Raw genomic sequence first — 26,915 nt, forward strand, 5'->3', positions numbered from 1 at the left:
CGTCATCCTCTTCCCACCCTCTCACCAATCTCCTTGACATGCTGGGGCCATCTGTACGTCAATCTGTGGCAGAGACGGGAGACCCACCAGGAGCAGCTCTACCCCCTCTCTTCCGTGTGAACGCGGTGACAGACAGGAGGAAAAGGAGCCGAGGGCGGCGATAGAGATAGAGGAAGTCGACGAGGAGCTCAGTCCGAGCTACTAGCTACGGCGATGACCGACAGCTAGTCGGCGAGGCCCTGCAGGAGCTGCTGCACACGGTGCAGTACCGCTCCACCGCCGAGCGCCTGCGCCGGAGCGTCAAGCCACCGCTGCCGCTCTTCTAGGGCCTCGGCCCGCACACCCAGCGCTCGGTACGGGAGCTCGGTGAGCTCGCGTCGTGGCGCGGGTCAGGGAGGCGCTCGACCTGGCCCGCCACGCCGACGCGTCCCCACGCTGGAACATCACTGCGCTGCGCAGCTGTCGCGCCGGATGGAGCCGGCCGACTGCGGCATCGATATCACGCGCTGACTAGAGCACCACGCTCCCACGCACGTCATCGGCGGCGTGCGCAGGCTCCGTGACGAGGCCGACGTGCGCATCGGCTGTGTCAAGGAGATGGAGGCGCCGCTCGCCAAGGCCGTCGGAGTCCACCAGCCCGTGCGCGAGCTCCTCGAGATGTGCCACGGTGACATGGACCTGCCTGTCGAATGACATGTACACCACTGACCCGAACCGCCGCTCGTCGAGCCACGCGAGGCACCCTTCGGGGTCCTCGTCCTTGTCGCCGCCGCCTTTCGACCACTCGCCGGTGGCGAGGAACAGCGGGCCAACTAGCCAGGCGCGGAGAGGTAGAATGACTCGAGGTCACGAACAAGAACCATGTCACCGGGACCTCATCCACGGTGAGCGTGATGCTCTCTGGGAACCCTGGGACGCGGAAGGGGGCGCCATCCTAGATGCTCTCGGCCGGGGGCGACCTACAAGTCATGAGGGAGAAGCAGAGCGCTGGGGAGAAGGCGGACAGCAGCGCGAGGGAGGCTAGGTTCCCCACGAAGGGATCCCGTAGCAGCGTCGTGGCGTGTAGGAACGCCGGGAAGAGCGAGTGGCTCCGGCTTGCTGGGGAACGAGAGCGCCATGAGGCCGACGTATGCCGGGAGGCGGCGCAGCGCAAATGCGAGGTTGCCTGGGGTTGTGACCACTGTGACGCGGAGTTCACGGAGCTATCTCAAAATGTGACGGAATGGTATTTTTCAAAAATGTTTCATTCTTTTAGTGCTATTTCACGTATGGACAAATTTTCGATGGTATTTTCCGGATATCGCAATCTTTCGGTGCTATAGAACTAATTTTCCTTTTGTTTTCATTCACAAGACCTTTTACGTGTAAAAATAACCTTTTCCGAGATGTCTAGCTGACCTGCGCTTATCTGTATGTCCGTTGAAGCTGGCTTTCTAGCGCCTCGGACGTCGTGCCTGCAATCATTTTTCCACACTATTTTGCACGCTCACGTGGGGCTCGCGCCGCTCCGAACGTCACTACATCGAGAAGAGAGGGAGGAGACATCGATGCGAGGCAGCATAAGGCGAGGAGGGAGATGCAACACTTATCTACTTTTGAAATATTCAAATGCAATACTTGCAACATACGTCTGAAGACAGATGAAACACTTGAAAAATGCATCTGAAACACTTGCAAAAACACTTGAAAAACACTTGAAACCATTGCAAAACATACGTAACATCCAGATAAAATACTTGCAAATATATGTGTGAAACATATGCAACATCCAAATAAACACACTTGCAACATATGTCTGAAAAATAGATAAAACATTGGGAACAAAAAGCTTGCAACATACGTGTACAACAATTGCAACATATACAGCATCTCGATCTACTTTTTCAACACCCATATAAAATAATTGCAACATACTCCCTCTGTCCCTCAATATCTGTCGTTTTTGTTTCCCGATAAACAACTTTGACTAGATATATATGTTAAAAAATATTAATATTTATGGTACATAATTAGTATTATTGGAAATATATTTGAATCTAGTTTTTTAATAAATTTATTTAGAGATATAAATGTTCACACATTTTCTACAAATCAAGTCAAACTTTCGGCACGCACACCAACGGCGGCAGTTATTTAGAGACGGATGGAGTACCTCTAAAATATTTGAAACCATTGAAACATACGCTTGCAACATGTGCTTTCAAGTACAACATCTACTTGCTGCTTGGATGAAAATGAAGGTTCGTCGACGCGGAGCTCGATGGAGGCGTGGAGCTCGATGCTACGGAGTGGCGCGAAGGTCGCCGATGTGGAGCTCGTCAACGGCACCGATCTTGGCAAGGGTCGCGGCAGGTGGATGGAGCGCGACTGCAACGGGAGGCGTAAGTCCGGGTAGAGGGCATAAGGCACGGGTGAGGGCAGGGTCCATCCCGCAAGCAGGGGCGATGCAGAGCGAGCGGGCGATGCGAACAGGAATGGCGTGGGCGAGATTCGTTCTGCGAGCTGGCGACACGTGCGGGGTACGTCTAGGCGGACGGACGCCCTATCCGGTCTGCAAGAGGGCATAAGACTTAAGTTACCATCAACATTGCACATGAAACCCTCACTTGTGGTGTATTACTATATAGGGTACTAAGTATTTTGAACCACCTATTGTCATTGTCATTCGCTGTCAATCTCCTCCTCCTTTTGTGGGTGGGTTAACATAACTGTTGATTTTTTGATACGACAAACACATATACAACACAAGTCATTTATCACATGAAAGATTAGTGTATAAACACATACTTCTGGTACACAAGAATGTTTCATGCATCTTTCTTGTGAAAATGGATTGATTCCACTTAAATTTGTATCTTTTAAAAGGCCCTAGCTATATTTTTATGGATGTGGGTGGAGTGCTCGCTCCGTATGGCCCAACAAAATGGCTAGGAATATATGAGATTGTCGTATAGAATATCACACTACCCAAAATGAATAAATGTGATATTTTGAAGTTTAAACTTTTAGTACATTTACAAAATAAGATGCATGAATATGGTTAGCGCGTTGTCATGGTTCCAAGAAAATGGTATGCCCCAAAGTCAAATTTTGGGTATGCCTCGGTAAATTTAGCCTTACTTTTGGCCACCGATAGCCTAAGATTATTATGTTAGCCTTGCTTTTCGTTGGCACATTTCTTTAATTCTACGAATAAAGTGCCATGAGTGAACGGAAAATCGCTCAGGTGGAGCCGCTCAACTCCTTCGTGTTCTTATCGGATTTTTAAAAAAAAAAAAACTCAGCCAAGCTTTCAACTGTAAAAAAAAATTATATTAGCTACATATGCACATACTTAACGAGTCTGGTTAGTGCATTTCTTTACTTAAAACAACTAATAAAGCGCCAAATGGATACTAGTAATTATACATGGGTTGTCTTGGGTTTCATATTGTCACTACCCTTGACCCTGGCGTCCAGCAAAAAAAATAGAATTGTCTAGCAATGGTCACATGGACGCAACGTTATCGTAGAGAACTTTTCAAGACCACGGACACGAGTTGTTTTTTCTTCTATAACTCCTCTGTAGAGTAGAGGAAGGAAGATAAAATATTTTGATTTGTTTTTTTAGCGAAGTGAACATGGTCGTTGTGCGCCGCCGTGCTTGTGGCTAGGAGTAGGAGTAGTTTATTTGTGATACTGATGAGGGGTTTTGTGAAAAAACAACCTGAACTCCCGTCCCCGCCTTTTGAAATGGTTGCCTCTGCAGTCGTCTTCATTTTGTTTCCATTTTCAATGTGGTTGCTTTGCTTGAGCAGCAATTAGCATAGCACAGGAGCAGGGTAATTAATCTACTAGCAATTATTATATCTGTAATTAATTAAGGGACAAGAACAGGTCAGGAAGTGGAGCCCCTTCAGGAGGACGCCTGTGTCTGTGTCTGTCTGTCTCCTCGCCTCCATTCCTCTCCTTCCTCTTCCTGCCAGTCCCAGTTGATTGACTAGTATTCTGTTCCACCATTACTCCCCTCCCCCCGAATCTCCTCGTCAAGGTCAAGGCCACGCCCAACGCGGCCTCCACGCGAAGAGAGAAATGCCCAGCGGCGCCGGCTAATAACTAGTACTCCAGTCCAGGAAGCATCTCTCCTCTCCACCCAGATCGGATTCATTCATTCCTTCCGAGCTCAGCTCTTGGCCGGCGGCTCAATCATCCAATTCCATCCACTCCAGTATTCCACAAAGCAGTAGAGGAACGAACAGAGGATCCATCACCCACCCATGGGCAGCTACAAGTACAAGTACTGCATGTGCTTCACGCGCAAGTTCCGATCCCCCGACGCCCAGCCGCCGCCCGACGTCCGCGCCGCCTACCTCTCCTTCAACTCCGACGTCCACGCCCTCCGCCGCTTCCTCTCCCAGGCGCAGGCCGAGCACCCCGCCGACGTCGACCGCATCCACGCCCTGCTCACCGCCGCCTCGGGGGGACATGGCATCGCCCGCCTCGTCACCAGGTCGCCGGCGCCGGCCATGCCCACGCTCGACGACTTCTTCGCCTTCCTCTTCTCGCCGGAACTCAACCCGCCCATCGCATACCAGGTTGGTTGCCTCCTGCCTGGATCCTCTCTGCTTAATCCACAACTAATCACTGGTCACTGCTTACTTAATCCACAACTAATCTCTTCGCCTTCCTCCATTTCTTTTGTTATTGGATTCGGTGCTGATTGTTTGCCTGCTACTTAATTAGCTAGCTCCATGATTGATTCCCATTTCATCTGCTCCTTCTCTGCTGTTAAGCTACTCTTACAGTCTTACAGCACTAATGGTTGACTGCAATAGAACTTGTCCCGAGGTCAACTCCCTCCAAGTCTCCAACCCACCTTAAAGATTCCAATTTTACCTGTCTCTGTCTGTCAATCCATGGAATTGTTGAGGACATGGGAGCTTCATTTGTTGCGAAAAGAAAAACACGGCCGACTGAAAAAAAAAAAAACAAGCGAACAGGGCCAGTTCCCCGAACATGCTTCAATGCTTCATTCAGTCATTGCCTGTCTTTTTCTCCAACACCGGTCATTGCCTGTCATTCTCCTCCTCTCTCTGTAGGGGCGCTGGCTGCTACCCAATTCAATTTTGGAGGCTACTGCTGCATTTCCTACTATTTGTTCTACTCTGCCTTCACATTGCAGCCACCAAATACTAGTAACAGATAGCCGAGTAGAATACCAACAGTCTTCTTCTCAAAATGGTACAAAAGATGCGCCTTTGGATTACTTACTACTACTATCAATTATTAAATTCATTTCAAAGCTCCTAAACCATAACTCTTCGCACTGTTCGTGAATGTGGTGTGCTTTAGCCTCTTGTACGAAAGAAATGCAAAATATTGTTCATCAATACCAATAAATAAATTGTTTCTTGCCTCTTGTCTCACCATTACCTAAATTCTTTGTTCAGGTTCACCAGGACATGTCTGCCCCATTCTCTCATTATTTCGTATTCACCGGACATAATTCCTACCTAACTGGGAACCAGCTCAATAGTGACTCCAGCGACATCCCAATTATAAAAGCATTGCAGAGAGGTGTTAGAGTCATTGAACTTGATATGTGGCCAAATTCTTCAAAGACAAATGTCGATATTCTTCATGGCGGGTATGCATTCTGTTTTCAAAACACATTCACTATTTTATTCCCATGGATTTACTGCAACATCTGCGTATAAAAACAACTGCATATGTGTGAGTATGGCATTATGGCTGCAATGTTCCCAGTTCTCAAAACCCCCACACTAGATGGCATTATGGGACACTTGAAAAGAAATCGCATATTGTGCATAGTTTGTAGCATGGCATACCAAATATCACCATTTCTTCAAGCCAAAGGATAAATTTAGTTCTTTTTCCCTACACATTACAGTGTAGCAAGAAGTATAATTTCCTCTGAACCAGCACCGTAGTTCTATATTTATATAAGCCAGTTTGTTATAAGTAATCCATGCTGCTTGAATTTGCAACCATCCTTTTTGTTCTCTCTGGCTTTGCAAAAATTAACTCCCCCACTCTTCTTTTTTCTTGGCATTTTAAAGGACATTGACTGCGCCGGTAGAAATGATCAGGTGCTTGAAGTCCATTAAAGAATATGCCTTTTGTGCATCTACATATCCGCTTGTCATTACTCTTGAGGATCACCTTACACCAGATCTCCAAGCCAAAGTAGCTAAGGTAAAGTTTGCTTAGTATATCAACTCCTTTCACTTTTCCTGTTTAGAACCTCAATTCTGACTTTAAGTTATCATAGATGCTCACTGAAACATTCGGAGATCTACTTTTCATACCTAGTTCAGACCCAATGAAAGAGTTCCCCTCTCCAGCAGCTCTGATGAAGAGAATAATCATCTCGACTAAACCCCCACAGGAGTACAAGGAGTTCGTCAAAGTTAAGGATAAACAAAATGGCAGTGGAAATATAGCTGATTTGCCAGACACAGGAAGCCTAAGAAGAATAGATTCAAATGCTGATAACCAAAATGGCAGTGGAAATCTAGCTGCAGACACAGGAAGCCTAAGAAGAATAGATTCAAATGCTGATGAATCTGATGGAAAGGTCTGCAGTATCACTATCTTTTCTATACATGCACCCATGATTTAACACAAATGAGATAAACTTATATTTCCATAAACAGGATGAACTGGATGAGCAAGAGGAGGAAGATTCCGACGAGGATGATCCCAAATTTCAGCAGGACACTGCCTGTGAGTATAGGAAACTGATCACCATCCAAGCTGGCAAACCAAAAGGCCATTTGCGGGATGCACTAAGGGTAGATCCAGAAAAAGTCAGGCGGCTTTCGTTGAGTGAGACACAGTTAGCTAAAGCGACAACTTCTCATGGTGCTGAAGTCATAAGGTAATTTGTGTGATTCATTTCAGTGCACAGGAATACCAGAAGATTTGGTATTGAGTTGTTATAAGATCGTTTTTGTTCTCAATTTTTGCTTATGTCATTGAATCCTATTCCTCTATTTTTATCCATAGGGGTTCAGCACGTTTATATTGTAGTCTTATAGTATGTAATGTGAAAAACATGGTGGGGAAAAAAGAAAATACCAGTGTTGCCAAGGTTACAGGACACATGATAATTCAATAAAAGGCTGAATTCGGTAGCTCCATACAAAAGATAGGCAACACATGCTATCTGTTAGTTGAAAATACAAAATATCAACATTAACCAATCATAAGATTGCATCTCTTCAAGGTGGCTACCATAGTCACACACTTGCTGAGGCATTTAAATTCTGTTCAGGTTCACCCAGAATAATATACTCCGTGTGTATCCGAAGGGCACGAGGGTTAATTCTTCGAACTATGATCCAATGATTGCCTGGACTCATGGTGCTCAGATGGTTGCATTCAACATGCAGGTGAGATTTCAGTTCTTAACTGTCATGAACCAGTAAGTTCCACTTTCTTTGACACTTTTATACTTGCGTAGTATTAAGATGTGTGACTGCTGAGAGCATTAAGGCATAATATGTGCGTTTGTTTTTCAGGGGCATGATAAAGCGCTCCGGTTGATGCAAGGATTTTTCAGAGGCAATGGGGGCTGTGGGTATGTTAAAAAACCTGACTTCCTGCTGACGACAGGCCCAAACGGGGAAGTATTCGACCCCAAAGGTAGTTTGCCAGTGAAGAAAACTCTCAAGGTAGGTGTATGTTTCCCAGATTTTGACAACTGAGTTTGCTCAAAATGTTCCAATCGAGCTAGTCCAGCATCTAGCTAAATCAGACGTGATGTCCAAGCAGGTGAAAGTATATATGGGAGATGGGTGGCGCATGGATTTCAGCAAGACTCATTTCGACGCGTTTTCACCTCCAGATTTCTATACCAGGGTAAGGCAACAAAGATGTTCATTTGGGTTAACAGTAGTGACATGAAAATGACATGCTGGGATGAAGTTGTAACTAGTGGTTCTCAATCGACATTCTCTGAAAACGTACAGGTAGGGATCGCGGGAGTGAAGGCGGACACTGTGATGAAGAAGACAAGGGTGATCGAAGACCAGTGGGTGCCGGTGTGGGACGAGGAGTTCACGTTCCCTCTGAGGGTGCCGGAGCTGGCCCTCTTGAGGATAGAGGTGCAGGAGTACGACATGTCAGAGAAGCACGACTTTGGGGGGCAGACGTGCCTGCCGGTTTGGGAGCTGAACCAGGGCTTCCGTGCTGTGCCCCTGCACGACCGCAAGGGCAACAGGTACAAGTCTGTCAGGCTCCTCATGCGCTTCGATTTTGTCTAGCTAGCGGCCTGCCTGCACAAAAAACATTCAGATTCAGACAGTCAGCCATTCAGTCAGGCACAGTGTTCTTCTTCTTTTACATCTACTTGTGTTGTGTGAGTGTGTTTATTACAGGGAAATCAAGCTAGTACTATGTAGTATGAGTTAGCAGTAGTGTGTGTGTATGTATGTATGTATGTATGGTATAGACTATAGTGCACCCATTATATTCCTGCCTCACGCCCATCTTCAATTCTTGCGTACATCAATCAATGTGTATGTATGTACTGATTTTGTCTTGTCTGAATAAAAAGCTGTATGGAAAGAAGGAGCAGATCGACCGAGCAAGTCCTCTGAAACTCTGAAATTGTTGCTCAGTACGTACGGGTGATTTGTGATGGACTGTTTGTTACTTGTGGAATTCTGGTGATGATTTTGCTACTGCTTGTAGCTTATTCCGCAGGAATGAATCTGAATAAAGCTTGGGTTGGGTTCAGAGTTGATACTCAAATTCTTTAATTTTCCTTTAGATAGAACTCTGGAGGAGGACACAAAACATGCGTGTGTGTTGTCACCATGCTTGAATTATCCATATCGTTAGATGTGGCTCCATCACCGATATGCAAACAAGTTCGCCCCTCTTGATAGTACGGTCATCTATCCTAAATTCGGTCATCAATTTCTCTACACACCTATGACCGGTGAAATAAAATGCCCTAGATTATACCTTTGCCTTACGCATTCCACTCTATTTTCTCCAATGTTGATGCAACACATGCACCAACACGATCAACAATGATATGATTCAATTTATATCATCACGTGATCATATTGGTTCATCGATCTTGACTTCACTTGCTTTTCACTGTTGCCTTCGTCCATCGGCGCCAAGTCTTGCTCAAGTTTTACCGCCACGCGGTCCATCGCTCCAAAGCCTCCGAGTTGCCCTTCACGCTTGCAACCGGTCCATCAAGCCAAGTTATGTCTTGATCTTCTCCACCTTGATCACATGACTCAATGTCATGTCTCATTTGCAATGAGCTCCTTCATCATCACATGTGTGAGCTTTGCAACATCTCCAAGTCATTTTCACCTTCATGACATATGTTGTTCACACACATGTACCTGTGGACTGATCACCTGTGTATCTCACATAAATACAATTAGTCTACCTAAGTTGTCACTCAATTACCAAAACCACACAAGGACCTTTCAGCTGCCACCCCGGGAATTCTGGTGTGGGGAGCTGCTACCATGACTGTAGCTATTTCAAATGGTCTTGAGGTGCATCAACGGTGAGGAGGCGTGGAGGCTGCCCCGGAATTTCCGTGCCACAAAAATTCTGGTGTGGGTATCTATTTGTGCAGTAACAACTAGTTTTGGTGCCCCTCTAAGTTTTGGTGCCCCCTCTATAAATAGAGGGGTGGGCGGCCAAAGGGGGCCTAGTTAGACACTTGGGGACTTTGTGTCCACCCTTGGAGAAGTGTTCTAGCCCTCTAACTCACTAGTGGTTGATAGAGTTCATATGCGAAAGTGAGTGAGCGATTTCTAGTGCGGTGCTTTGAGAGATTGCTTGAGTGGCACTAGGTGATCGAGTTGCAAGCCGATGGTGCTTGTTATTCTTGGAGGTTGGCATCTCTTAGACGACTTGGTGGCTTGTGGACTCCGTTTGAAGCCCACGTGAAGGTTGTGCGTGGCTCCGGAGAAGGCATTGTGAAGGGTGTTGTGCTCGTCCCGCGGGAGACGCGAAGAGCAACTCTAGTAGATCAAGGTGCGAAGAGCGTCAAGTGATCTGGCCGGATCAAAGTGCTAGAGCTCTTATGTGAGCACTCCCTTTGGTGGAGAGAGTGAGTTTGTGGGCTCACCACTAGCAAGAGGATCGGCGGCAACCTTAGGCTTGCCTCAACGGGAATTAAGTGGTTCGCAAACCACCAAACCTCGGGATAAAAATCATCGTATCATCATCTTTCCTTCGGTTTGCAATTCTATAACACAAGCTTGTATTTACTTGTTCATATATTGTGTTTGTGTGGTTGCTATTGTGCTTGTTAATTTGTGTAGTTATCTGTTGACACCGTTTTTTGCACGTGTCAAAATGATCGGAGTGGACTAATCGGCAAGGGGAAAGTTACTGTATACTTGATAGCCGATGAAAGCCAGCTTGTAAAGATGGTTGCCGATAGCTGGTGATGGTCGATGGAGAGGTTGATTTAGACTCGGGCGTTGCCGATGAGGTTGAAGGTGTCATTGTCGATGCCGATGAAGGGAGGCTTGAAGACTACTGCCGATGAAACAGGGAGTGTGCCGATGAAGGAAGACTTGAGGACTACTACCGATGAAACAAAGAGTATGCTGATGAAGGAAGACTTGAGGACTACTGCCGATGAAACAGGGGGAATGCCGATGGGAAGGAGGACGGTGAGATTTTTATCATAATTGAGGCGGACAGGGAAATAGATAGGAGTTGATTTCCTTTTCTATATTTGTTAGAGTATGATTCATGTAAGAGTCACGTGTTTCCTTAGATATGGGCTTGATGTCCTAGTTGTGTTTGGTTGTGTCTCTTTAGATCAGGGTATAAATATGGAGTGAGAGGCAATGTAATTAGATATATCAATCAATATCAAAACCAATTTTTACTCCCATTTGCATCTACTTACTTTTCGGCGACTTCGTCAATTTGCATTATTTTCTCTTTACGAGTTCTCATTGATTCGGCGAGCTGCATCGCTTCAGTGCGACCTTCGGCGATCCTCGAGTTCCGCGTGAGTACCTCTTGGCCGTGACTTCCGGGCGTATCGCTGTTGTCAGGACCAAAGTGCTCGTATCTTCATCCTTGTCGATTAACAGGTCAAATCGACTGGCACGCCTTGGATATCGATTCGGGTATTAGCCCTTTGTGTTTGCAGATCCACTTTTGTATCAACATTATCTAGTTGCATGCTTAGCTTGTGTAGCTGGGTAGCTTGCTTAGCTTGTGTAGCTAAGTTGTTGTAGCTCTCTACTTTAGCTTGTGTAGCTTTGCTAGCTGAGTAGTACTAGTGTTGCTTAGGTTTTATGTGCTTTTCTCACTAGTATGTGTAGGAACTCCTGATATGCTTAGTTGACTAGTTGTATAGGTTTGTGTGACCTTACTAACTAGAATTATTTAGGTGAGGTCCCACTAGCTCGGCACTTGTGTAATAGATAGAGAGGTGTAGTCTTGACTAGACTGATTAATTTAATTCTATATTTGTTTAAGTTAGGAATGACTATTTACCCTCTCTAGTCCGCCATCTCGACCCTACAACAAGTTCCAAGCGGTCTAGATAGGTTAAGTATTTGTAGGGTCTATACGCACAGTTAGCGTAAACAGGCGGACGGTCCGCCTGAACGGGACAGGATCGGTTCCTTACTGGTTTGTGCTGACGGACGGTCCGTATGTGTATACGGTCAGTTTACCAAAGTGTGATCAAAAGTGTTGCTCTTTGGTAGGGATGAAAACGGTACGGATATTTTCCGACCGTATTCGAAACCAAATCCGTTTAGAGGGGATGAGATCTGTCCATATCCGAGCTCGGATATCCAACATCTGATACCGTATCCGTATTCGAATACTCAAATCGCATATTTATGATGTTGATATCCAATCGTATCCTATCCGATATAGTTGACACTATCCGTATTCGAATCTGAATCCAGAAAGAAATATGAAAACAAATATAATATCGGTGATATCCGTCCGTATCCGATCCGTTTTCATCCGTAGAGTCTCTAGTGGATGTTGACGGACGGTCCGTTAAGGTTGGCGGATGATCCGCCGAAACAAAACTTATACTTCAAAGTGGGGCTTCAAAAGAGCTTGTTTGCCTGGAAAGTAAATAGGCACTAGTTGTGACGGATTTGCATCAGATTTACAAACAAGCAGCAGTCCCCGCCACCTCTTTACAAAGTCTTTATAAAAAAAGGAAAAAGAAATGATGTAGAGTTCGACTACCGTGAACAAATTAATGTATTTGGTGGATTTACCTGCTCCTGAAGGAACTCACTCTCGATGAAGTCGGCTGTTAATTATGAACGGAACTCGTTACAAGCTGTATGTATCGCTTCTAACAAATTAAACAACTTCTGCTCATTTGAATCAGTTTTGGGTACTCCTAAAGCACACGATATTTATCTGTAAACGTGTAAAGCTGTTAAGGGCAACTTGCACTGTGCAGCATGTTGTAGCTTAGCTTCTTATTAACCAGCAGCATGTTCGCCTGGTCGTAAACGATCGTGGATTATAAGCCAGAACAGTATTTTTCTCTTACACCAAACCAGCCAGCAGTAATAATCCACGATCATTTCGGCCGAAACGAACAGGCCGCAGCTTTTCAAGAACCAGAGCCAACTCCGTACCTGAAATCAGACAAGAGGTGCAGATTGAGATAGAGCTATCATATTAGGGTCTATTTGGTTGGAGATCTGGAAAGGAAGCCTAGTAAAATGTGTTGTCTGGAAGTTACCTAGAAATTTAATAAAATATGTCTGGCGAGACAAGTTAGGAAATAGTCTATTTGGTTGGAAGCTCGTGAGACAATATATTCAAATCTATTGTAGCTTTAATAATATTTGAGTAATATACACCATTATAATACAAACCAACAAAATAATATAAATCAATGCATTTTTATATTAATAATATACATAAGAAATAAATAATTTTAATAGTCTATTTACTAACAATGCAAACACATAATTAATTAAGGAATGGAAAGAATAAACTGAAAAGACGTCTGGGCCACACCCATCATAACCAATGCTGCAGGACTGATGGTCTATTAATAGGAACAAGGAAAAATACGAAACAATGAGTGTGTTTAGTAGCATTGATAAAGCTTTGTTTCATGCCTTCGTTTACTTGAAGGCCCTTTTCGGAACATGGGACTTTTTTTTTTGTTTCTATGTTTTTATTGTGAAAAATGAACTGATTTTTATAAAATTCCTGCGTTCCAAAGGGGCCCTAATCACCTCCTAGACAACCATACCGAAGCAGGTGCTCGCTTTCGGTGGCCGGGCTAAGGCAACGCATGCCTGGTTTTTTTTTTTCAACCTTCGATTACAAGCTGTACTATCTGAACTCACGCACCAATTCACACCACACGCACACACTCTAACCCACCCCTAATACGTAAGCTAGACCTACAACCTATATCTAAGGCTAAGAGAACACGGTTGAAAAGTATAATAGTGGTGACTCATCCGTGCGAAGCAACTGAAAATTATTATAGGAGAAAACTCCGGTGGAAAATCACGAGTCAAACAGCGCTCGAACTCATGACCGGTGGCCTCCGCACCGGGAGAGCGCACCATCTGAGCTACGGCTCGGTCCACGTATGCCTGTTCTAGGCACATGTCCAGGACACCAATCAAACATATTGCAGGCAATTCTCCAGAAAGGTGCCAGGCAAATTTGCTTCAGACTACGAACCAAACAAGCCCTTAGTGCGAGCTAAATAAGAACTTCTGATATATCACACATGAACAAAAGCCCAATCTAGGTTCCTAGTAGGCTAGTACTGATCTGCGAAGACTAGACACATAATTGATACCCAAAACATTTTCTAAAAATAACAGGCTTCTACTCTATGACGCATGCTAAACACTCATTTTTCCCCATTGAATATTGTTCTTTGTTTCCCTGCCAAGCATGTATTAGTAGAGAAAAGAATATTCTTATTTGGAGGAAACAGAAAAAATCAATTTTGCAACAATTGCGAACTTTCAGTTACTTCCCTGATATATCATAAACATGCAGCCTCCTCACAGTTTATTTTTCAGATGCCCCATCAGAAGCCCGAAAACACATAGCAAAACGTACGTGTACGGATGCAGCTATCAAGCAAGCACATAGAAAAGACCTGGTACCAGAAAGTTACTCACCATACAAAGCATTGCCTTCCTCAGGGTGATCAAACTCTGTCTAAGGGTGACAATGGACTGGATGTCTGGATCCTCCCACCACGTTTGTTCTAGAGCACAAGAACATGTCACACAACATCAGTAACCAAATGACCACAGCAGTTAGGGGCAATTAAGAACTTGGTGCTTCCTCAGCTTTTCAGCATGACTGAAGACAGGGCACACCATATGAGGAGCAGAAACGACCTGACCAACACATTTTAGGGGGGAGGGGGGGGACATAAATTCACAAACAACAATCATCAGGAAGCCCTGATATTTGCCCGAAACCTAAACAACTAAGTGGGTGCTTCAAGTGGCCTTCAAATGATATTTGCCCGAAACCTAAGCAACTAATTGGGTGCTTCAAGTGGCCTTCAAAAGAGCTTGTTGCCTGGATAGTAAATAGCCACCAGTTCTGACGGATTACCTTCAGAATTACAAATAAGAAACAATCCTCCACATCCCTTCACACAGGAAGTACAAACAACAATCATCTCCTCGGTGCTCGCAAAGTCAAATGCTCACAGCAAGGTAATATCGGAGCACACATTCAACGTCGTGTTTTATTTCGAACAATCAAACAGTCTGTTCGCTTGTTGGTTTCAGCCAGGGCTTATCAGCCATAGCACAGTATTTTCCTCTCACAATAAACCAGCACTAACCGAGCTTATCAGCCCAAAAACCAACCAGCGAACAGGCTAAAAATCCCAGAGTAACATCTCTAACAACGAGCACCCCAAACTGACGGCAGCAATAATATCACAATGTTCTACTGCATTTCAGTGCATCATGTTCTCTGTAGGAGGGCAACACCGTTCTACAACTAAAACCCTAACCAACTGGGAAAAAAACCCCTCTACAAATCCACCTACTACACCCACCCCTCTACAAATCCACCTACTACACCCAGGGCTTCGTCAGTTGGTCCATGCCACCCCATTATTCCTCAACCTGATCATTTCACACTTCTTTCCTTCCTTCAGGCCCCTTAGTCCTTGAGCAGCCACGGTCCGTCCTTCCTTTAGGCCTCTTCCTCAAGCAGCATCTGATCAAAGTGCCACACCCCTGCACGCAAATAACTCAACAATATCAACTAGGGGTAACTTTGGGCACGAGACATGCAGATGAAACCAAGTTCAGCGACAGACTAACCATGCCCCTTGCCCACTCTCCTCAGCTGGGCGACATATTTGGAGATCTTGTTTATGGCTTCTACCTTTCAAAAGAAAATCCAAAATTTTCATTCAGCTAAGAATTCCGTCATAAGTAGAATAAAAACTATATAGAACAAAGTAAGGTTCTGCACAATTTTGTTCCATAATACGGAACATATGCTTGGTTGCATTTACCTGCTCCTCGAGGAACTCACTCTCAATGAAGTCTGTCAGCTGAGGATCATTGCACCTTGTTGCCACCTGTTAATTACAGGTGAAAACTCATTAGAAATTGTACGTGGCACAAGTGTACAACAACATGTAGTGACTCAATTTAATCAATTTGTATTTTCCCATAAATGTTCTATGTATGTCTTAAGCAAGCCACACAATATTTCTCCGGAAATAAGCATGTGAAAGCAACTTACACCATGCAGGTTGTGCAGCTTCTCATTAACCAGCTTTTCCAGAGCCAGAGCCAGCTCCATAGCTGAAGTCAATCAAAAGGCACAGATCAAAACATAGCTATCAGACTAGCTTCCAAATATGTCAAACATGAACAAAACTACAAAAGATCGACCTAGCTGATACCCAAACAAACATTCACTAACAATAGCCAGCCTTCTATTTCTATATAAGTCGTGCCAAATAGTTATCACTACTAGTCTTTCAATCTACCATCCATCCATCCATATACTGAAAGCTGCAACTCAATACAACTACAAAGGTTCAGTTGCAGAATAAATTCCTCTTTTTGACAAAGAGTGAGCTTTTGTTACTTTCATGCAGACTCCTCTGAGGCACTTGACATTCAAATCCCATCCTAGCCCAGAGGTCAAAATCAGCAAACAAGAAGGAAATGCAGAGCAACTCACCGTACAAAGCATCGCCTTTCTCAGGGTGGTCAAACTCAGTTAAGGGCGTCACTATCGACTGGAGCCTCACCCTGCCTCCACGTTTGTTCTGACAGGCACAAGAACACACCCATTGTCACGTCAGTACCTCCCAGTACGTAGCACAGGCAGCACAATGGAACGGACCAAAGGGTCAAAGGACCAAACGATACCTGGTACTCCATGAGCTTTTCAGCGTGCTCCCTCTCCTCGTCGCTCGATTCCTTAAAGAACCTGGATGGAGGAACAAATGTGCAGAACCACACCATCATTACATATAGGAAATGTAAAATGGTAATGCTGTAATTCATTTACAGATGGGCAACTGAACTTGGTGGTGAGAGGCGGGACTCACTTGGCAAATCCTTTGAGAGCCACGTTGTCGCGGTCGAAGTAGGCGAAGAGGGAGTTGTACGCATAGGAGGCATTGTACTCCACACTGCATGATAAGAGCAGCCAGAGTGAAATTGCCATCATATTGGCATATTTTTTGGTTGGTTGAACTGAATCCACATCAAAACGCAGAGATGGCTGGAATGATTGACAGCACCAAAAATAGCCTAAGCCTTAGATATCAATTGCGTCACTCGATTAAAAATAGGCAACATTTTGGGGGGGAAAAAGAAACATAAATCGCACAACTTACCTTCGCTGACCGCACGGACCCAGAAACTAATGGAGCAAACACATTCACATTAGGGGGGAGACAAACATCAATCCACAAGCGCCAACTAATCCCAGACAATAACAGCCCGACCGAAGTCCTAACGGCTAGCAAGAGCAAAATCTGGTAACAGTCCTTACTTGATCTGCTCGTTGAGGGCGGCCTCGCAGTCGTCGACGAACTTCTGGCGCGCGAGCGACTTGTCGGGGGTCTGGGGCACGAGGGCGAGCTCCCCCTTGATCTCCTCGAAGGGCTGGAACACCACCCCGCTGAGCACCTCCTTCCCCTTGCCGGCGGCCCTGCACGCGGCGGCAGCAGACGGCGAGACGCCTCCGCGCGGCGCCGACACCCTGACGGTAGCCGGGGTTATGCCCGCACCAGAGAGCTGGTTGGCGGCGGCGGTGGCGGACGGGGACACCCTAAGCATCATCCGGATGGAAGGACGCGACCCTTCTGGGCGGCGGAATGAGTGGGAGTGGATGGATTGAGCGGTGGGGAGCGGATTGGGGACACGTGGACGGCTGGGATTTGGAGGAGGCGGAGGGAGCGCGTGGCGAGCGAGCGAGCGCCCTCCCCGCGTCCACTGCGCACGGGCCGGGGATATTTTTGGATCGTGGAAGTCCCCCGGAGGCGTCCTATTTATTTTGGCGGTCTTTAATTTTAGTCTTTCTTTGGTATATATAGTAAAATTTAAATCTTGTTAAGAAATACTCCCTTCATTCTAAATTATAAGTCATCCCAAGAATCTTGGAGAATCAAAACATCTCAAGTTTAACCAAAATTATAGAGAGAATTGCAAAAATTTGTAACATTAAATAGATATACGATGAAAATATAATTAATGAACAATCTAATGATACTTAGTTTGCATCATAAATGTTATTATCTTATCGTATAAATTTGGTCAAACTTGTGGTGCTTTGACTCTCAAAATTTCTTGGAATGACTTATAATTTGGGATGGATGGAGTACTAGATATAGAGTATGTGCATGTCATGTCGTTTGGAAGCCTAAATTCCTAGAATGATAGGAGTGCGTATCTTTTTTTTATACACAAGCTACAAAGGTTGTCCCCCAGTTTTGAGAAAAAAAAAGGGGTGATGCAAGAGAATTTAAGATCAAATTTTTAGTCAAAGTATTATTGCACGTTTCATCATGCTTGTTCTTTAGTTACCTACAAAAGAGTCGTGTGGCTACCGAAAGTGACCACTTCGAATACATACACAGAATTCTTCGGCCCTCAAAAAGTTTGTTGCGTCTTGAAAAGTCACCATACAACGGTTGGTACATGATCTTAAGGCATGTTTCTAAGTTTGCTTTGAATCCTCCCAAGGTTATAATCTACAGAAGCAGCTAAGGAGAGCCAGATTATTGTAGCTTTTTATGAGGTGTATACGTAGTTTGTCAGATAGTTCACAGTAGATTGTAAAAAAAAACTCGACCAGCCGGTGCTAGGACGTCACGAGCTGGTCTGTTTAAATTCGCTCCTACGGGGGTTGAACCTAAGACCTAAGGTGCTACTAAAACTCTCATAGCCTCTCTCTTGTAATTACTAGGCTACATGTCAAAGAGTTTTTATTTTTTATACAGATTTTTATAAGCTCCATTTGATCCAAACATGAAATCAGTCTAGTACATAGCACCAAATTAAAGGATAATGCGAGGCAACTCATTCTGCTGCCACATTTGTACTGTACATACATGGGCAGGGCTACATGCACGGGTGAAAATAAAACTACTCCCAAGTCCCAAGTTGCCCTTGCCATCCATCAACGACTTGGAACTGGTCATGGCATAATCAGGAGTAAAATGCACCCTGTATACTTAAATTATTGGAGCATTACCATCTAGGTACTCGAACTGAAAAAGCTACCACCTGGGTATTTAAACTATGGGGGCATTACCATCTGGGTACTCGAACTAAAAAACATCCTATTTGGGTACTTAAACTATTGGGCCATTACCATCTGGGTACCGTCGCCGGTGACCAGGAGCGCGGGAAAATGAATTTTGATTTTTTTTCTTTTTCTGAAAATGGATGAATAGTGCTAGAATTTGTTATTTTTGTAAAAAAATAATTAGAGCTCCAAACATTCTAAAATTTTTTGTGTAGCCTCTATATGATGTACTCTACCTAGGAAAAATATGAAACTTGGAAAATAAATAGTTTTTGTATGTTTAAAAATTATCTCTTTTAATTAATAAATGAACTTCCATAAATTTTATAATTAAAATAAATAAATGTCAAAAAGAGGCGGCCTAACTGTGTGCGAGCGAGCAGGCGAGCACAGGTAGGCCACCTCTTTTTGGACATTTATTTATTTTAATTATAAAATTTATGGAAGTTCATTTATTAATTAAAAGAGGTAATTTTTAAACATACAAAAACTATTCATTTTCTAAGTTTCATATTTTTTTCTAGGTAGAGTACATCATATAGAGGTTACACAAAAATTTTTAGAATGTTTGGAGCTCTAATTATTTTTTTACAAAAATAACAAATTCTAGCACTATTCATCCATTTTCAGAAAAAGAATCAAAATTCATTTTTCCGCGCTCCTGGTCACCGGCGACGGTACCCAGATGGTAATGGCCCAATAGTTTAAGTACCCAAGTGGGAGGTTTTTTAGTTCGAGTACCCAGATGGTAATGCCCCCATAGTTTAAATACCCAGGTGGTAGCTTTTTCAGTTAAGTACCTAGATGGTAATGCTCCAATAGTTTAAGTACCCAGGGTGCATTTTACTCCATAATCAGCTAGGGCTGAAACCATCGTATACGATCGTGGATTATTACTGCTGGCTGGTTTGGTATGAGAGAAAAATTCTGTTCTAGCTGGAAATTTACGATCGTTTACAACCAAGCGAACACGCTGAATAAAAATGGACATGGGAAAAAATACGCGAGGAAAGCGGATGCTGACCAGATAACCCAGCCACTGTGTGGTATCGTACATGCATACATGCTATCCTTTAATTTGATAGGATCATGTTCGTGCGTTGTAACAGGAACAAAGTAATATGACGATAATCTTAAATTTAAAAAATTATTATACTATTATCAATGACTCATTTAATCTAGAACCTAGCTATCAAAGCACAATCCTGTGATGGCAGCGGCAACCACTGAAATTCAGGTGAACCATAGAGCTTAAATATATAACTGGAGCGATTAATTGCTCGGTACCCTATTGTTATATAAAAAGATATGCAACCCATAAACTGGTCTAAACACTATGCTCTCAGTATGCTTTCTTACAGCATCATCTGAAAGCAATTCAAGATACCGATCGGCACAGCGAGAAGGCTTCACGGGATGGGTTCTTCCTCGTTTGTTCTCAGACTCTTAGTGGTCAAAAGAGCTCCGGTGCAAGCAGACAAAAGCAGCAGCCTGCTGAGCTTGTTTCCACAGCATTACATGCCCGGCTTCTCTTACAAGAATTTCATTGTTGGCAATTATTAGTCATATCAGCCAAGGGATTGTCAAGTCGATCACTACCATGGGAGCCACCATAGGGTAACTCATCTGCTACCATGGGCTCGCTTCAGTCAAAACACTGGATCCTATAAGAAACATATATCTCCAATTTTTTTATTCAGTTGATTAAAAGTAAAAAATTCTAGACCCTAATTAAGAGAGGTATCTCCAAGCATACCTTAATTTCCTATTCACTGAACCTCAGCTAATTTGATGAATTTTCCACAGGAAGAGCCCTCACCAAAATTCTGTTCACTGAACTTTTGCAGCGCTGGGACTTCTCTGTGTAGTTACACTGGAAGGTAACAATAAAATTAGAGTTGAAAGCTCGATGAACAGAGAACTGAAATTTTACAGGATGAATTTCAGTCCATAGTGAAATTTGTATTACCCCTTCAGTCCATAGTGTTCTTACTCTCTAGACTAAAAAGTAACCCACATGCAGTTTGAAGATATTACTCCCTAGATTAAAAATAATGTAGCACAATTATTAGGATATGCACCCATTTAAAAATAGACAACAAAGAAAAGGTTTGCTTCTCTGAATGATTAAGACTGAAATGACCTCTACGTGAACCTGTACCTGTGCAAGACTGGAAGGTTCCTGCCAGATCAAGAATAGGGACGAGCAGGGAGGGGTACTGCCGGCAAGGGGCGAACCATGGCCGCTTGTGTGCATGTCAATTGAATGAGCTGCCGAGATCAGAATATTTATTGTTTTAATTGATGCGGGGGGCAGAAAAAACGTGAATTAGACTCTTGCTATACTCTTATTTGAATCAAACTCTCCAATTAGTTTTATATTGTCTAAAATTGAGCATAGGCCTCAAAAGTTCCAGGTTCATAAACATAATTTAACTCAATGGACACGAAGATTCAGTTTTATATTCGAGAATTACAAAAGAGATAAATGATATAGTACCATTGTCTGTATTATGCAGGTTCGCTCACCAGTAATAAACTCATCAGAATTCAGGGTATAACACCCTATCTGTTTTATTCAGTCTTCAGTTGTACAACTGCATCAAGATCGAGTCAATGTTTATGTCTACTTTGAGCTGGCTAATCCTTCATCTCAAAGCCAGGTATCCAAGCAAGATGTAGATGAAAACTAATGGAAGATGTAGATGAGAACTAACGCATACAAACAGAAACAGGTTAGGTACCAGGGTCCCGGTCGTTGACTGTGTAGACTCTCCACGGAAGTTAGGCTCAGAAAGCTGCAACTTCACCATACCAATGCACGCAGCATCAGATATCAGATAAAAAAAAAAATCAACCGAAGTCCGCCTGCCCTGTGTAACTTCATCAGATGGAAAATATCAAGTTGAAGGGGCATGGGGATAATGGGGTCGTACCTAGCGGTGTCTGCATGAAGGAGTGTCGAAAGAGCAAAGAAAGCCTGGTGGCAACGGAGGTCTTGTCGGTCATGGAAGGTGCGCTGCAGTGCCACTGCTTGCCGCCGGAGCGCTGGCAACGGAGGTCCTGCGGCACGACACTGACCTTTGCGTGATCGCTGGAGGGGCTTAGCTGGAAACCGCGTGGGCGTTGACGTCCTCTGCTATGGATCGAGCCGGACTGGAGGAGATTGGGGGTAGGGGCGTTGTGTTTCCTTCTAATGTCGCAGTGATTACCTCCAGTTTCCATCTATTCTCACGGTGAATGGAAGTGCCGGGCGGGGTCTGGGAGCGAGCGCGCAGAATTGCCGGGCGGGACCTGGGAGGGAGGGCGCGACACCAGATCGCATGGCGGACAGAATAGTTTTAGATGTTTTAGTTGTATATATATAGATAGAGATTGGGTCAGATGTTATCTATTGATTTGTTTATACTGACTACTCATGTCTAATCTCACAGGTACATGCATTGGTTGTATCAAATTGCGGTGCAGGCATCTATTAATTTTTTTAAAACAAGTTTCTCCAATCCAATTAATATAAGGCTTCGTTTCCATTTGATTCAGAATTGCCGTGCACTCCAACCCTTGTCAATGAAGCTGTAAAACAAATCATATTTATATTTATAATTTTTTTGTACTCTATTAAATTTCAGCTTTATCTCATGGTTTTTTGTGGCAGATATCTCTTTTTTGGTTGTATTTGTTTATTTGTTTTTTTAATAACAAAGAGAAGAAGGAAACAGAAAATGGAGCATGCAGGCGCAGTGCGAACACAAGGTTGACAAGTACCCTTGTGTGTTCGTTTTGTGATGAGTGATTGTCAATGTGATCCACGAAGTAGGTTGAGTGGTGACTAACCCTACCATGGCGAAAGCTATGTGTGCGACATGTCTTTTTGGCTTGTGTTGTGCAGGTGTGGAGCTCGGATGTGGTGGTCGACGACGAGGTGAAGGTCAAGGAGGACGTGCCGTGCCGACAGACCGAGAGCGGTGAAGGACGGACGTGAGGCTTGGACCGAGGGACCCAGAGGCCGGGTGACTAGCCATGGTGGCTGACACTTGGGACATCGACAAGTGCAAGAAGACATGGAGTGACGGTGTTGACCGGGTCAAGACGGCGGACGCGTGAGTCGAGCGAGGCTCAGGAGGACTTGGCGGGCCGGCCGGTCGAGGACGGCGGTGACACGCGTCGGATGGCGGGGGACGCGTATGGAGTACGCTACTCGCGGACGGTTTGATGGTTTGGGCCTCAAAACCATCGGATGGACGGTTTACGGGTTTGGGCCTCAAAACCCGAGCGGAGGTTCCGAGGAGGGACGGACGGCACGTGGCGGCATCGGGGAGTTCGCGTCGAGGCGAAGCTACCGGTGAGAAGGCGCGGTGGCCGTCGGATCAAGATTACACCGGGTTGGACAACAACGCCCTTGGGCTTAGCGGTTCAACTCATTTGTATCCAGGGGCAAAACTGGGAATGTGTAATAGCCCTGTTAAATAGGATGAGGGAGCCCCCATCTCCCTCACCTCCTCCAGTTTTCATTTTCTCCTTTAGGGTTTCTTCCTCTAGTTTGCTTCCATGTATGAGAGAGGTCCACAACTCAAATTGTGACTTGGTTTTGAAGGAATCGGTGGCCGTAACCACCGTATGTCCTCCGGGATTCATGATTTAGTTGTGTTCTTGATGTGATTTTGGTGTTCTTCACGAGCTCCTTTTGTCCCTTCTTGTTTCCCCTCTCGTTTCTTCGATTTGGGACGGTTTTGGTTCGTTCTTGTTGCCTTGGATCGATCAGTGACATGAGTAGAAGCTTTCCACCGAAGGAAATCCACTAATTCCTCACGAGATCGCAGATTCGGGCAATTTTAGTTCTTGACCTATTTCTTGGGGGTTTTCTTCAATTCCTTCGATTCACGGAGTTAGAGTTTGTCTCGGGCTATGATCTTTTAGAGGTTGCCTTTCTACTCGCTTGTGAACTCTTGTGCAAAATTTCAAGTCATTTGGAGTTGATTTGATCAAGTTATGGCTTGATTTAATTTTTTCCGAGAAACTACTCGTTCATACCGGACGTGTCCGATATCATACCAGACGTGTCCGATATTTCTCACTTTGGAGTTTTGAGCTGAAATTTTGTGGAGACCTTCCCTTGGTGTCTAAAGAGCTATGGTTAAAATTTCATGATTTTTGGACACCGTTTGATGGAGTTTTAAATTTTTCTCTTTTGGTCACCTTGCTGCTGAAAATCTCGGACGTGTCCGATATCATACCGGACGTGTCCGGAAAATACCGGACGTGTCCGATATAATACCGGACGTGTCCGATATTTACAGGAGCAGTGCTGTTTTCTTTTGAGAGTTTGCTCGTTTGGGCTTTGATCTGTGTTCCGTTTGCTCTGTGGTGACCCGTTGTGTTCTGAGGGAGCATCCACCCTTCTCTAGGGTCGTGGTCATCAAGTCTTTCGTGTATACTTTTTGGGGATTGATGTTGGGACAGTGGTCGAAGATTTCGAAAGAAATTTGAGGCTCCCATTCACCCCCCCCTCTGGTCGCTGTTTCCGGTCCTTCAATTGGTATCAGAGCCGGTTAAGGATCATTCCACCTTAATCGGTCCGTGATCCACGAAGGCGACATGGAGCGTGGTTCTGGCAAACCACCGCACTTCGATGGGTCAAACTATCCTTATTAGAAGATCCGCATGTCTGCACATCTCCAGGGGATTGATTGGCTCATCTGGGAAATTTGCGAGGATGCTACTTACGTTGTGCTCCCTACCGCGGCCCGTACCACCCAGGATCACAAGGATCGGCACAACGCAAATAGCAAAGCTCGCAGTGTGCTTTTCTCGAGTCTTTCGCTCTCTGAGTTCGAGCGTGTCTCCGATTGTACTACAGCTCGAGAGATCTGGGTGAGGCTTCAGAGCTATCACGAGGGGACCGCACAGGTTCAAGACCAGACTCTACGAGACGTACAAGCGCGAGTACGAAAACTTCTCTTAGCTTGATGGCGAGTCCATCGATGCCATGTTTTCCCGCTTTCAGACTATCGTCAACAAAATGAAAGCGAACAAGGCCAACCTACCTTATAGTGATCATGAGAGGGCGCTCAAGCTTCTCTATGCCCTTGATCGAAAGGTATGGGATGTGAAGGTGTCGGCGATCATCGAGTCCGCCAACTACGACACCCTCACTGTTGACGAGCTTTTCAGCAAGCACAAGTCCACAGAGATCGACTACCAAACCCAAGCCAAGCTCAAGAATCCCTCTGCACCAACCATGGCTTTGGTCTCAGGTAGTGGTTCAAGTTCATTGACTAACCCTTCACAAGCTTCTTTCTCTTTGTCGTGCTTGATGTCAGTCACAGAGGAGCAGCTGGAGTCTCTTGGGGATGATGAGTTGCCACTCGTCATCAGTCGGTTCTCTCGGTTTCACAACAACCGTTTGAATCGCCGACGCAGTGGTGGCCCGAAGGAGGGATGCTATGGATGTGGAGATCCGGACCACTTCGTCGCGCACTGCCCCAAGAAGAAGCCCTTCATCAACAAGTATGACTCCGGCAAGCGCAAGGATAAGCGCGACTACACCTCTGGCAAGCACAAGGCCAAGGGCGGTTTCGACAAGGAGGCGATCAAGAAGGCGTACCGCAGGAAGGCCAAAGCTCAAGAACGCGCCTTCCTCGCCTCCCTCAGCGACCTCGACGACGACTCCGATGATGATCACTCTTCTTGTCCCTCGACCGACGATGAGTCCGAGAAGAAGCGCGAGGACAAGCTCAACGGTCTCTGCTTTGTCGCCGGTGCAAACCGTGGTGGGTTTTGCACTATGGCGGTTGACGGTGGAGCAAAGCTCAAAAAGGACGTCAACGTCGACGACGACGAAAACGAGGTACCGCCCACACTTGACTCACTTATGCTTGAGCTTGATACTATGAATGATACATTGATGAGTCAAGATAAGTTGCTTAAGCGTGCTGCCCATGAGAGAAAAAAGTTTAAGGACCAGCTAGAGGTTGCTTTGAAGGAGTTGGAGCTTGCCAAGAGTGGTGTAGTGGTGTCAGAGGAGGAGGAGTGCGATGAGTGCGCTATACACATGTCTAACCTCTCTGACTTGCAATCCAAGTATGCTGTTTTGCTTGATGAATGTGATGAGTTGAAGTCTCGTTCTGGGTTGCTCGGTGTGTGCAAGTCCTGCTCAGGCTTGCAATCTGAGTTGGCAGAGAAGGTTGCCAAACTTGCTGAGTTTGAGAAGGCCAACTTAGATAGCATCACCACTACATGTGTTCGATGTGAAGCTTTGGTGTTGGAGCTTGAGTCCTGCAGGCACGACAAGATGGGAACCGAGGAAGAAAACACACAACTTCGATCCATCTTGAGCTGGGTGTCGTGCAGTGAGCCCTAGTTGGGCATGATGGTGAGCCAGTTCAGGCGGGGAACTAACTCATCGGGAGTAGGCTTTGCTATAGGTGGGAAGGGTGAGCATGTCTATGGCAAGGTTGGTGAACATAGTGGTTTGAACCCAAGTGAGAAACCCACCAACACTCCCAAATTGATCAGGATCCCTCCACCAGAGTCTACCAAGCCTATGATCAAAGATGGTGTGTTTGAAGAACCACCAAAAGCTCCACCATCCAAGCAAGCTTGGGTTCCCAAACCGAACCACTTTCGGAACTCACTCGATACTCTACCCAACATCTCTAGTGCACCCCTTCCTAAAGCCAAAAAGCCTCAGAGAGTGAACCACATCCACAAGAGAGTGAGTCAACCACCATCCAAGAGAGAGGTGAGGTACCACTGCGACTATTGCCATAGAGATGGTCATTTGGCTGAGTTTTGCTTTAGGAGGAAGAGAGATGAGCGGCGCGAGTATGAGTTGAACAACCGGAATATGTACCGTCCTCCCCATGGCGTACATGTACCGCCTGTTCAGAGGCACAATGTTAGGCCTAGAGGTGCAATGCCTCAAGGTGCTAGGCCTCAGGTGGCGAGACCACGTGGTGGTCGTGCCCGGCGTGGCCCAAGTCATGATCTATATGACTCTGGACCTCGCGACCGTGGCTTTCAGTCCCACACTCCTAGCGGACCACGTTTTCCCCCACGTGGTGATCGCTTCTCTCTAATGGGACATGGCATGTATGGTGTTTTTCCTAACACTTTTCCAGGGCAAATGACTCAAC

The 26,915-nt window shown here is 45.2% G+C and overlaps 2 protein-coding genes across 2 annotated transcripts; one reads left to right on the plus strand and one right to left on the minus strand.

Moving 5' to 3' along the window:
• Nucleotides 1-3,917: 3,917 nt before the first annotated feature.
• Nucleotides 3,918-8,626, plus strand: LOC136483394 (phosphoinositide phospholipase C 2-like). The gene is made up of 9 exons (XM_066480450.1): nt 3,918-4,574; nt 5,430-5,626; nt 6,060-6,195; nt 6,272-6,577; nt 6,657-6,880; nt 7,277-7,394; nt 7,524-7,676; nt 7,777-7,863; nt 7,974-8,626. The coding sequence occupies exons 1-9, from the start codon at nt 4,257-4,259 to the stop codon at nt 8,265-8,267; spliced, it is 1,833 nt and encodes a 610-aa protein (XP_066336547.1). The 5' UTR covers nt 3,918-4,256; the 3' UTR covers nt 8,268-8,626.
• A 6,027-nt stretch (nt 8,627-14,653) lies between these two features.
• LOC136481333 (ferritin-1, chloroplastic-like) lies at nt 14,654-17,381 on the minus strand. Its single transcript, XM_066478692.1, has 8 exons — nt 17,023-17,381; nt 16,574-16,657; nt 16,392-16,452; nt 16,201-16,288; nt 15,754-15,815; nt 15,521-15,586; nt 15,324-15,387; nt 14,654-15,236 (listed from the first exon to the last, which is right to left on the minus strand). Exons 1-8 carry the CDS (start codon nt 17,310-17,312, stop codon nt 15,193-15,195), a joined length of 759 nt encoding a protein of 252 aa, XP_066334789.1. The 5' UTR covers nt 17,313-17,381; the 3' UTR covers nt 14,654-15,192.
• Between the last annotated feature and the right edge of the window lie 9,534 nt (nt 17,382-26,915).

The sequence above is a fragment of the Miscanthus floridulus genome, chromosome 9, assembly GCF_019320115.1.
Source record: "Miscanthus floridulus cultivar M001 chromosome 9, ASM1932011v1, whole genome shotgun sequence".
NCBI classification, from domain to species: Eukaryota; Viridiplantae; Streptophyta; class Magnoliopsida; order Poales; family Poaceae; genus Miscanthus; species Miscanthus floridulus.

Bases quoted from the DNA above. Each gene is read 5' to 3' on its own strand.
- LOC136483394 (XM_066480450.1), top strand. From the start codon at position 4,257: ATGGGCAGCTACAAGTACAAGTACTGCATGTGCTTCACGCGCAAGTTC. The intron at 6,196-6,271 runs GTAAAGTTTGCT...AAGTTATCATAG, and splicing joins TCCAAGCCAAAGTAGCTAAG to ATGCTCACTGAAACATTCGG. The intron at 6,881-7,276 runs GTAATTTGTGTG...AATTCTGTTCAG, and splicing joins CATGGTGCTGAAGTCATAAG to GTTCACCCAGAATAATATAC.
- LOC136481333 (XM_066478692.1), bottom strand. From the start codon at position 17,312: ATGATGCTTAGGGTGTCCCCGTCCGCCACCGCCGCCGCCAACCAGCTC. The intron at 15,816-16,200 runs GTGAGTTGCTCT...GATTGACTTCAG, and splicing joins GAAAGGCGATGCTTTGTACG to CTATGGAGCTGGCTCTGGCT. The intron at 15,587-15,753 runs GTAAGTTGCTTT...TGTAATTAACAG, and splicing joins AGCTGCACAACCTGCATGGT to GTGGCAACAAGGTGCAATGA.